Consider the following 13,207-nt stretch of genomic DNA (forward strand, 5'->3'; position numbering starts at 1 on the left):
TTTCAGGAGATGGATTACAGACACCAGAAGAAACATGTAAGACAAAATTTAAGACTTCTAGACCTGCATGTTTCATGAAACCTGTGAAGTTCCAAAATCGGTTGGAAGAAACCCAAACCCTTCCAAGTGTTTTGAAAAATAAAGACTTAGTGATTAAATTATTTTAGGGTGTGGGAAGAAGTGTTTGTTTTGGTCAGAGGTGACCAAGTCGGGCTGGGTCCCAAAACCACATTCCCACTCAAGGCTAGGCTGAAACTCAAAGGTCTTGGCACAACACCTTGACTTCAGCAGTAGGACGTATGTCATCTTTGGGAGCATTCCAGGAAGTTCTGATATACAGCATTCCTGATGGTTTGCAGTCTCTGTAATAGTAAGTGCCTTTTTCATGCAAAGCCTCATTATAAGGAACAGGTTCAATGACAGTGCCATAATGCTGCTCAAGATAAATATGATGCTTTTTAAAGTGTTTTATACAATAAGCACCAACTTGTCTGAGTAGGTTGGGTAGCAATTTCATCACCCACTATGTTCACACTGCAAAGTATCACTGAAATGAATAAGATGCCTGCACTACTAATGTCAATATGTGCTTGCGTACCAAAATTATTACTTCAGATTTTCTAGCATTACATAGCACAGACACTTCAGAAAGATAGAAGAGCTGGTGTTGCATGTTAAAATAAGGTTAACTATTAACTGAACACAAGTGGATGAAATGTCCAAGAAAAAAGACATCTGCCTCAGGAGCTGGGGTATCTTTTTTTACCCAGGGAGCTTTAGGCAGCATTGCACATTCCCTTCATCCAGCTGCATCCCAATATGACAGCTAATATGGTCTTCCATGACAAAGTTTCAGAGAAATAAAGACGGTGTACCAAAAAGCGGGAGCAACAATATCCCAATATCCAGGCACAGCTGGGCTGAGGACAAACTAAAGACACCTTTTTCCTGTGATTCCCAGAGGCCTGTTCTGGTTTTAACTTTGTTGTCTTTGTTTGATCCTGTGGTTATTCTAATGCAGTTTCTGCATTTTCCATTAATTCTGTCTCCTCGTACAACACCCTAAGCCATATTACAAATGGGGGAAAAGAAACAGTAACAAGCTCATAAAGTGATTGTCTCAGACAATCTTCAAATGTACTGGCTAATTGGATATATAACTCATAAATGATGATGGAGAAGGGATGCCTAACAATGTAGAGAAAGGAAACTAAATCTAAAAAAGCTCCAGCTCCATTCAGTTGAATGAACAATAGGCATTTGATTTCATTAGCTCTGATATTCTAAAAATCGTACCAATAAATACAATCTTTCCTGCAAGCACACATTCTTCTAAGCAAACGACTGCCGAAGGAATGGCTATTAAAAGCTCTGCAATTACTCTAAATTTGTACTGTAAACAGTGTAACACCAGACCATAATTAAATTAAATATGAAACATTTCATTGTCCCAAATACATGCAATTCAATTTGAAGAGAGCATTTGTAGTAGCACCAGCAGCATCTTTTCAGATTTTGCACATTGCTTTAAGTAACTACCACACCTATCCAACCAAAACACTGACACATAAAGCACATGGAAAGACCACACAAAAGCACTTGAGGAGAAACTGTGCTTGAGATGGTATCTCTATAAAGACTGCATGGCTCGAATCTCCTGTGACTGCTTGGTTTAAGTAACTGTGAGAAGTAGCTAACTCCTTGTGCATCCAGCTCCATAGGGCTGCGTGCTAATTTGAGTTCAATTCAGTCTGAGTACTTCAACACTGTTGTAAACACCACTTCAAAATCTGACACACATTTCATCCAGTCTGAAATACTTATGACCTCCACAAGCAGAAGTGTATACATTCTTTCATTTTCTTAGTAGAGTAAAAGGAAAAACCTATTAGACATTTGGCTCAATCTTAGTGCCATACATTAAGTTAAGAGTTAATAATTTATTAATCATCATTCAAGAAATCCTTATTACATTTGACAGTTTTTGGAGGGGCTTTGCTTTCTTCTTTAAAGGACCTTCAACAACAACAATCGGCTAGGGAAATATGTTGACATACGGCTTTGACATGTTCTTTTGATTTACATATTAAGGCAAGAAAAAGTTACATGCTTTCACTAACATATATCACTTTCAAATTTTTCACTGCTAAACAGATTTAAAATTTTTAGTTCTAGTGTAGCAGATTTTGTGTAGCAGACTTTATGTCACTATGTTACCCATTATGATGCAATGCCCCCCAAACAGGTCTTTTTCTTGCAAGAACTCCCTCTTAACAATATAGATAAATTATATAGTTTAACATTATCAGCATGATAAATTTTCTTAAAAGTGGAAAGCAAACAAAATTGTATCAACGAGAAGCCCAGTAAACAATCAATCACCCTACATTAATTGTCTTTTGGAGATAGGCAAGCATGGCACACTGGGAGAAAGCCAATAAGAACAATTCTTTTGTTTCCTAATTTTCTACAAGATACCAGTTCTCTGGTGCTGTAAGGCACAATCACATTTCTCATTCTATCTTAAAACAAATGTAAGGTTCTTATGATTTATTTCAGCAAAGTGGAAATTGAGCAAAAAAGATACTGACAGTCACTCACATGGTACAGAACTACAAAAAAGTGCATCAAACTTCAGCAGCTCAACAAGGCACAGCTTTACTGCAAAGGTCCCAAATCAGTGGCCCAAACAGCAGAAACAGGCAATTTCTGTGCATTGCTGGTTCTACTGCTACCACCTTGCCCTGACAATGCTGCACAAGACCCCAGGCAGGGGCTGAGCATGGCTTCCCTCCTTCCTACCCTCCCTGTGGGCACCTCTGGGCACATCCCCTCCTCCAGAAGACCACGGCACACCAGCAGCTCTGCAGCCTGTACAGGCACAGTGGACAAACTCTAAGAAGCTGCAGGGTCCAGCACACAGCTCACACAGGGACTTCTGAGCAGGTGGTTTATTTTGGTTTTGGCAGAGCTGCTGAGTGCCAACATGTGAGTGCCAGCAAACAAAACCCCCACTTAATTCTCCAGGAGTGGTCCTGGACCTGCAGCGAAGAACCAGCCCACTCAATTTACTCACTACTGAAAAGACCAGGTCACAGCAGAGACTTAATAAACCGACTCCCCCTCAATACCAAACATTAATCATCAACTTCAACTTACAAATGAGTGCTCGCTGCCTCTGTAGTGCTTTAAAAATATCCACACAGCTTTCCGAAGGCACTCTACAAGGGTTGCCACCACCCTACTCGCTTCTCAACACAAGTGTTTTAACAAAAGGTTTCCAGCAGTCAGACTGGATTAACTGCATCTGAAATCTCACCAGGGTCTGCAGACAGACCCTCTTTACTTTGAGAGCTTCTGTGCTACTTTAGATGCTTTGTATTGTTCAGCAGCAGCAGAAAAAGCCCTCACAGGAACTGACTTTTAATACATATATGAGGCTCAGGTTCTAGCAAGGGAGGAATATTTTTTGCGTTTTTGGTAAGAATGTATCCCTTATCACAGCCAAAAGAAAATGAGGTTATGCAAAATACTTACTTCGAAAATGTTCTGAGGCATAATAGTAGACATCCTCATAGCCCTCGTGGTAATCCTCCTCTGGCCGGTACTTTTTGCCTTTTCTTCTTCTCGATCTTCTTATCTGCTTGACAAAGCCCAAGAAGCGCTCCATCTCCCTCCTCACTCACAGCCCCAGCCGGCAGCCCCCTTCGCCCTCTGCTTCACAAAGAGCTGTCCCAGCATGAATCAACCGCAAGCACCGGAGCAGAGCTGCAGCTCCCACCAGCCGCTCCGGTACCATTAAACAACCCCTCCCTTATCTCAGCTGTGACTAGGAAGCATACTGTTTTCCCTTTTAAAAATAAAAAGGGATACACACAGAGACACACTTTATCAAATCTATTGACTGGAATATTTCCACCTGAAAATAAATAAAGGGTGAAAGCATTGAAGAAAAAGGAGAATTTCACAATTCCAAGCTGTTATTAAGCAGCAGAGGACAAAGTTGAAGAGACCTGCTTGCCAGCAAGGGGAAGCCCAGCACTGAGAGCTCCCTAGCCTGTGTTTCCATCATTTGAAGAGGGGCTGGGAGGCGGGGATAGATGTTAGTCAATGGACTGAACCATATCTCAAGGCAAAACAGGTTTCCATTCGCCAGTTAAATGCTGCCCTCATATCTACCCGGGCACAGCCTCAGGAGCGTGTTTGATTTCATTTGTTGTAAGAAGAGGAAACACGCCAATCCATTTCTGGCATCTCATATGCTGGATGAATAAACAGCAAAGTGGTTTAATCCGTACACACAGCCCACTCACCGACAAGTGTGTGCCGAATGTGTTAATTGGAGCAGCAGGGAGAAAGCTCGGCAGCTGTTAAAAAATGACACATATACCCACCGGGCATTAGTGTATTCTAATCACTGCTAGATCTAAACACTAAAAGGCACTCCACAGACAGGTCTCCTACAGAGCTGGCCAGGGTGTATGGCAATAGGCAAACAAAGGAAGCGACATCACAAGCACACTATGACAATACTCATTTCAAATCCCAGCAGAGTTCAAAAAACTTTAAAATTAAGGTGCGTCAGATCATCTTTGGCACAGGGTGAGAGAAGCAAAAAGCCTGAAAAGGCACTGGCTCTCTTCTCTTGCTGCGTGCCTGAAACCCACATTCATTCCCTAAGATAAGGCTGGAATTTCATCCGTGTTTCTGATGAAGTTTCCCTCCTGCACAAAAACAAAAGCAGTGACTGCTCAAATCCTATCACACTGACATCTGTCAGGGGTTTTTTATCATAACCACGTTCCCACAAGCCCAGTAAGGTCTCTAGTGCAGCAGGACCTCTCCTGTCTGCTGGTACAAGTCAGGGATCAAGCAGTCACCTCAGTCAAACTATGTGCTGAACATGGTCACTTGCATCCAGGCTCCCAAGGGATACCATTTTGCACTTAAAAGGAAGTCAGAAAGTCTTCCTGTAAAACAGATTTTACAGGTTCATCATCTGGAAAAGGAAGAGCACGCCGAGAATGGATTAGTTTCTGGTGATGCAGACATTTCAGTGAGTCTTTATTTTGCAAAGAGGAAACCAGGGCACTGTTTTCAAAAGCATAAAAGAAGTAAAGCAAAAACCAGGACTGTAACTTAGCAATTCTGTTTTGAAAGAAGTGAGCAGAGATTGATCAATATTAAGTCAGGATTTTCTCGTTTTGAAATGTGACCGTTGTAAGTAAAGGTCAGCTAGACCTCATATCTGAGGATCCTAAAACACACACACACACTGAAAGCTGGAACTGGAATTCTTTTGGGCTTGTTCCAGCTTTCCAGATATTTTAAAACAATATTGTCACAAACCCATACTCATTTTATCCGTAAAAGCTCAAAACGCCCAGCATGCTCCTACCAAGCTCCCCACAGGAATACAGACTCATCCTCCTTGACCTCACCAGCCCTGCTTTCCCGCTGTGAAAATGCAGCCGCTGTCGCTAGCTGATGAACACCCCCAGGGCACCACCAGAACTATTTTTAGTGAAACTTCTATAAGGAGGTTGTGTTTCATTACAAGTCTGTTTTTATCACACAGCTTTCAACTTTCAAATGGTAAAGACCTTAGAGGAATATTACAGGCATATTACCAAAAATAAAAATGCCAATAAAACTTCACCTATGGACTTCAAGAAGGGATCGCTGTCTGTTTTGAAGGTTTCACCACACGTCTCTTCTGTGCTCTGCCACCAAGCAGCACAAACATTACTGTCACGAAACACGAAAACGAAAGGCGTAGCCTACAGCAGAGGCAACACTTTCTCTTTCCAGAGAGAAAAATGTTGGTTTGTTGCCCCTGTTGAGGACTCTCCCTGACAGATGTGCAAAAAGGTATTTGTAGGTGTCAGAAACCTTCAAGACAGAAGTCTTGCAGCCATCACTGCTCCTTGAAGTTAAATTATTAAGTTCAATTAAAAATGACAAAGCTTTTTAAAAAGGAGAAAATGTAAAACTTTCTTGCTTTTCAACTGTCTTCTAAATGAAAGCTGAAAACTGAAACCAAGCAGACAGACTTGGCTTTTATTAAGTAAATACAACCTTTTTTTAGTACCTCTGTTGCTCAACATGTTCCAGCATAAGCAGCTTCCCCAGTCCTCACCAAGCCCCAGGAAGACTTCGTTCCTTTCAATAACAAGACAAATACAGCAAATAAGCAGATAAGGGAGCAACCAAACGATCTCAAGTAGCACCACAAGCAGCAGGTGCAGCACATCAACTGCCTGACCACTTTCTAGAGAGACCTGATATAAGTTTGGGCAAATTTTGAGCTTTGGAAATCACATCATTATGTTGTGCAAGGGACTTGCCCTTCTCTCTCATGCTCACGAGGTGCATCACATAGCTATATGGCTGCTATAGTAAAGCAGGAAAAAAAGCACTAAATGGTATTATTGGCCAGTGCTCATGCTAATAGCTCCCACCTATGCTGTGTGTAAAGTATGAAGGGACTCTCCTCAGATAAGCAGAGGGGGTTGGTTCAAGCCCTGCTGCACTTCACTCTATCCCACCACCTACTACTCTCTACAAAGGCTCCATCTCCTATGCTAAAGATGCAGAAGTAGGCCTGCAGTTTCTAACACACAAACCGACAGTCCTGCCAGCATGTAAATCATACACACATTTCCTTTTACATTAATGCAAACAGCAGAGACACATAATTTCAGAAATTTTACTTTTTTTTTTTTAAACATAGAGCAAGCTAAGCTTTTGATTGGATTTCCTCTGTGGTACTGAATACTGTGGTATTCAGGGCAATTTAAAGACAAGGAAATACCTTAACTGAGGACATTGTTGTTATATACTATTATGAGTCAGAGCATTAAGTGCTCTACTATACTAGGAAGATTTCTGAACAAAAGTTTTGTTTCATATGCATTTCATACCACCGCTACTGTTTGCTGAAAATACTGGAGACATTCATTAGCTACTCCTCATACCATACCTGTAAATATTTAATCATAGTCCTACTTTCAAAGGTATACACAGAGAACTCAGTTTCATAAACACAGTAGTCAAAAAAAAATCCTGAATAAACAGCTAAACTCCTGCTTTCCCCATTGCTCAGGATTCACCCTTCTGCAGCTTCTTGTTGTGAAGAACTCATTTCTTAACGAAAATGAACATGGCTCTTGCAACCTTCTGCTTGAAAAGGAATAAAAAAGCAGAAGCTAATAGAGGCATACAGCAGTTTCAGAAAGGCATATTGATTGTACAGGACGAGCAGAGAAAGAAACAAACACTGGCTTTCAAATTTTTAAAATGCAAAGTATCAGAGATGGCAATGAATTTCATCCTTAATGACAAAGAGAATAGGATAATTATGCCCAGAGGGCATAAAATTAGGTGTTGATTTATATTCTGAAGCTGTTTCTGAACTAGAATTTAGAGAATCAATTTCTGGTGTTTTAATCCCACAATAGAAAGTTGCAAGGTAAATATGTCTGAAGCTCTTTGGCTCATCCTTTCTGCCTACTCCATCAAAGCAAGCATTCTATTGCCATTTCCAAGGGGACTCCTTAGAAGAAAGAAGGATTGTTGTGCTGTCTCCAGCATGATGTGCCTAACAGAAATTTTGCCAAGTGACACCGATTAGATAATATTTGCATACTCCATTCTGAGAATTAATTTGTATAAGTTAAGGAGAAGCTCCATCAAACTGGATCAGGTCAGTGACTTACTAGAAATGACTTCATAGCAATAATAAAACACATATAAATAAGACAGTAATTTTTGAAAAGTTGAGCTGAAGCAAAAATGCTTTTGCAGCCACAGATAATTTTCTAGAAGACAGATGTCAGCATTTCAGCTTTAACTTGTCTTTATACCCTACCCAGAGCAAAGATTAGGTTTCTCATCATGTAAAATATCTGCATTTAACATTTTATTTGCACAAAATTAGCTATGCAGTTATCAAGGTAAACTTTCACAAGTGACATTTTCTTATTTTCTTTACTTATTTCTTTACTTATTTTCTACAGCACTTTTTCCAGTATTTGGGAAAAGCAGTAGGAAAAACGTCTTGGTATCCAAGGATAAGCCACTAAGGTAGTAAATATTTAACAAGTATTTCCATTTGAGTGGACTTGCAAACATGATGCTTTGAAACCAGAGCCTGTGTATGAAGCAAGAATCTCTTATGTGTTGTATCATAAATACAGAATGGAATGGGCACCAAATTTAACAGTTTGGGGCAGGTATGTTGCCCCCTGTTCATCAGTATGCTTCAGTGGTTAAAGGAAAAATATTTTAAACAGATGAACCCTCCTACCCTCCTGTATCTCCCTCTGCGTCTCTGGGCAGCCCCTGAAAGTCTTCTGCTGGGGGAAGGAATGCCCCTCACTGGGAGGCAACCATGTAAGAGAGCACACAACGGTAGTTGCAGAGATCTACCTGCTTCAGGTTACTCCTGTGGAAAAAACCCACAGAGTTATACGTGGACAATACAAAAATTAGGATTAATATTAACTGCTCTTGGAGGCTGGCTGAATAGAGGAAACAGGCTTTTTCCCAGCTCCCTCAAACCCCTAAACATAAAGATACAGCAAACCTCAAAAGGAAGAACAGATTGCTTCTTCTCTGGTTCTCTTTCAACTGAGGGATGTCTTTATCTGCTGTCATTGTTTTTGAAGACTAGCAATAACTAATAAAGGAACTATTCCCCTATTTGCCTTATAGTATCATCTTGCCTGACCTTCTAGTTTTTCAAGTGATGTTTGTTCACATGTGATAACTGCTCATGTCAAGGCTGCAATTTTTCCACTCTTTGCCCGAAATATCTTGGTGTAAAATGTGAGATTATCTATTTGAAAATTATAAAATGCCTGTAATCTACAATCTATTAAACACTATAGGAACATATGGTCCATACATGCAGAAGAAGTTCCATGTACAAAGCCAATACTGTGTGTGAGGAGTACCTATCAGCAGCCCACCACCCCCTGAGGTACCACTGCCCCACCTGACACTCCTCTGTCAAGCCAGATTCTGAGTACAGGTTTTGTTCTCTTCCTAAAGACATCTGAAAAGAGCACTGAAGGCATGGGACATACTAAATATTACACTGCATATCTCACCTATTTGACAGTTTATATACATGCAGGATAACCAGTGCACTATCTCTGGAATGTTGCTGCAGGAGAACTGGATGGTGATAAAATACTGCTGATCCACTACTGTTATTTTTAAGATCTGATACTTGCTATACACTGTTAAATTATAAGTTTGCTCTGATTTTAATGCATTACATTCAGTTTCACAAGTCATACATTCTTGTTATTCATTGCTCACACAGAATCATAGACCTTTTTTGTCTTCTGCTCCTAAATTAATGCAAGAGTTGAGAGCTGGAGTTCAGCTTTTGTGTCACCTAGTTGTAAATTAAATTAACTGCCAAATATTTTTTTCTTTTCCCTCTTTTTTCCTTTTTTTTTTTACAAGTGAACACACACATATTTTGAATACTTTGAGTTTCCTTATTGTATTTTATCATATATGTTATTTGATATTAACATCATCAATGGTTTTGTTTTTTGCAAAATTTTCTCACATAAATGTGTGCTCATAAATGTGAATGCCAACACAGGGATGAGGGTAAAATAGAACACAAAGGATAGAGGAAGAGGCTACTTTCATTTAGAGGGATCTCGGGGACTCCTTGTGTGTACAATACAAGAATGCTGCCTCTCATATATGGAGAATGCCGAGAAATCTTTGTGGCGCTGTTTTGAAAGGGTCACTTGTCAAGTTGAATTTCATGCAGAGTGTATGCTTCAGGGGAAAAGACACTTTTTTTTCCCCTTCAATTCAGCTAAAGCCGTTTGCATACATTCTATTTTCTTCTCATCTTTCTAGCCTATTTGGCTTTAAGTAAGTGACTAATTAGAATATACAAATACGCATTAACAAATGCTAACTTTACCACCACCAAGGAAATACTGCTCAGGTAAAATTAAGTGCAAAATAAGTTTGAATTTCCTTAATGTTTTGTGACACCAATAATCATTCTACAAGAAAAGCTAAGCAGAGCACTATTCCAACTATATGTAAAATGCCTTCAGGGTTAAAGTGGTAGACTGAAATTTTAAAATACTAAAACTAGAACACACTTCTTTGGGAAGTCTGAATTAAAGGTGTTCTCATTTTCTAAAGAAATGTAGCAAATGGCTAGAGGGAGCACTACCAAGATTTTGCATAGTGTGTCTGTTTTATGCACAAAGGATATCTCAAACCAACTATGAAATACATATGAAGAAGTGGTTCGGAATATGGATAGGGTTTTTACTCCTCACTGAGTAAAAAGACATTATATTTCCCTAATTTTTGATTCTTCAACAACTGCTCATTTCAACTCTAACAATAATTAAAATGCACATAGAGCACTGGAAAGAATGAATAATTAATTTAGGAAATTACAGCTGGCCAGAACAAAAATACCTAGTAAATACATTAAATGAAGTTCTTACACAAAAGCATCAAAATAGTTTCTTAGGCTGCAGACCACAGGAGCTATAACATGCCATCAAACAAGGCTGCAGTAGGTGGGATTTCACAGTTAATTGACAGTGGGAGACCTCTGTGAATATGTTGTGTGAGATTTAAGGTAAATCACAGGAGAATCAATCATTCAACATCTCTTTACATGTAAGAGTTCATGCAAGAGACTTTTTGCTATGGATTTACTCTCTTTTACCTCATGAGATTAGCAAAAAAGGGTTGTGGATAAGGAGCCTGCTCATCTTCCCACAGATGCATCCTATCCTTCCCCCCATCTGTGGCCACTGACTCACTGAGCAATGAGCTTTAGGTACACACAGAGACATGTATCCTATAGACTATCTCATCCTGCCTCCAAGGGCATGAAGAGGTTTCATTGTAAAACACGAAGTCCAGCATGACACAGAACACAAGAGAGGAGAAACCTCCACAAGCCATTTCATACAAATCCTCCTCGCTGTCCATCTGCTGTCTAGTATCAATTCTCTGTATCAGTGATCCTGTATGAAAGACTGAGATTTACAAACTCTGTGGTGCAGAGAAATGCCTGTATTTCCCAGCAGCACAATAATGGGCGTCGCCCTCTTCTCTTACCAATATTTAGTTGTGAAGAGCAGTAAAAACCTTGTTATGTTTCATTATTGAAAACATCCACCAGTCATATACTCTACATTTCTCTGATGAACTAATTATTGCAGCAAGAAACTTCTGTAATTTGTTTAATAAACCGAAGGAGCAGTTAGAAGTAATAAAAGATGGGCAAAACGAAAGAAATCTGAAGGGAAAAATATGAAAAATGTGGAGGCAACTATGAAGCTGGAGTAATGGAGAAGCACCTTTGGGAAAAAAAACACAGGTATCCAGAAAGCTGAGTCGTATCCTGAGCTCCATGTCTTATCAGGGTCAAGATATAGTAGATAAAAGAAAGATTTTATTGCAGGTGAGCTCTGACAAGAAGAAAATTCTGCTTAACTGTCAAGAAAAGACTACTACAGAGAAATTCCTCATTATGATCACAAGAATTTACAATAAAAGACTATGTAAATATATATGCAAATTAAACCATCCATCTGGAGTCAGTGCACTGCCCTAGAGGCACAGGCCAACACGATGGCAATGAAGAATCCAGTTGTTCAGATGGATTAACCCTTCTCCTTCTCTCCCAATACCCTCCACATCCAGTTTTAAGTAATTCCTGTTGTCCTTACACAATCTGAACCTGCAAGGCATACAAAGTAAAGAGAAGAGTAGAAAGACTTGAAAGGCAAAAAGGACAACTTCACGTGCAACCTCACAGTAATGAGGCCCAAGTACATGTCCGCAGCACTGAAGGATCAATGTTTCCATCCACCAGCTCCCAATAGCAAGGCCCATTGAACATTACCGTGATACTTCATCTTTCTCCCGCCAAGCAGCAGTTTGGGAAATGAGAGCTGCTGACACCTCTTTTTGTATGAGGTTTCACTTCCCTTCTCTCCCCATTCCAAGGGCACAGAACAGGTTCTGCTGTTCAGTTTGTAATTTGTTTCCTAGTTCAAGTCCACCTTTTTCCATCCAGGGGAACAGAAAAAGTAATAAAAAAACAAAGGAAGAGCGAAAATCTGCTTAATGCTGCTGCTAAGAGGTTAACAAAGGAAATACAGACAAAGCAAATGCACACACTTCAAAATTGTCTGCTCCATCCTCCATGAGAACAGCATTCCTGTGTTTGAATGTTAAGAGGCAAACCAAAGGGAAAAAAAAGCATTTCATCCTGGCCTTCTGAATCTCATTTACTTCTGCTACAAGGTTTGACATTTTCTGCTGTAAATTCACTCTTACAATAACAACTTTGCCATACAAAATTGTGGGACTAAATATAATGTAATCACTTTTCCAGTGTTGCACTCTTTACAGGGTAATAAGAGAGGCTAGAACAAATAATTCTGATTTTACTTGTAAAGACTGAGATCCTTGACCTCAGCATACATTTCAGAAGCAACAGAATAATTGAGGTTTCTTGTCTTTGAAAGCTGATAGCTCCCAAACAAAAGATTACTTGGAATTTACATTCTGTGACACTCAGAAGAGACAAAATATTCTGATTTTTCAAATTTCTCTTTAGTGATGCTTTGTACACCAGGATTTACTTCATGCCTCTCCTGTGGCATTCCTCATCAATGGTACATACAAATGCTTTCCAAGCTGTTTACAAGAAGTCATCCCTAACACATCCACTTTACCGCACTTTTTAACACACACTTTCATCCTCACACTCTCTGCCCTGTGCTCTCCAGCCAGATCTATACCTTCAGGCATTGCTTCTGCCTTGGTCTACAGGTTATGGGTGCGGGAATTCAGAACTCTTGGAGTTTTTGTACCCTCTGATGTATTTGGTCATTTGAGTAAAAATGTTCATATCAAGAAACACATAGCATTCCTCTTTGTTAATTACGAAAGCCACAGAAAATGAATACACTGCTCAAAAAGCAAATTCCTTATTTCCTAGCACATACATGAAGTGGCAGAGCTTGTAACTAATCACCTCAAGATTCTAGAGACCAAGATACTCAGAGACCTCAGTTTTCACCAATACTAACAAAATGATAAAAGAAAATACTAAGGAAATTTTACACCAGACCAGTTAAATCATTATCAGTCAGTGTGCAAAACTGACACAGATAAAATTTCACTA

General features: G+C 39.6%; 1 protein-coding gene across 3 annotated transcripts in view; it reads right to left on the minus strand.

The window, feature by feature from the left end:
• Positions 1 to 4,071, minus strand: part of LOC121672687 (glutamate receptor-interacting protein 1-like) — a 175,581-nt gene extending 171,510 nt beyond the window's left edge. For 2 of the 3 annotated variants that reach the window (XM_042045426.1, XM_042045424.1), the window contains exon 1: positions 3,538 to 4,071. In XM_042045426.1, coding sequence (XP_041901360.1) covers positions 3,538 to 3,670 — 133 coding nt within the window. In that variant the 5' untranslated portion in view covers positions 3,671 to 4,071. The remainder of the gene's footprint in view (positions 1 to 3,537) is intronic. The other variant, XM_042045428.1, reaches the window with a different exon arrangement.
• Positions 4,072 to 13,207: the final 9,136 nt, after the last annotated feature.

Source organism: Corvus kubaryi, unplaced genomic scaffold, assembly GCF_017639235.1.
Source record: "Corvus kubaryi isolate FWS band 111438036 unplaced genomic scaffold, C.kubaryi_AGA036_p1.0 64853, whole genome shotgun sequence".
NCBI classification, from domain to species: domain Eukaryota; kingdom Metazoa; phylum Chordata; class Aves; order Passeriformes; family Corvidae; genus Corvus; species Corvus kubaryi.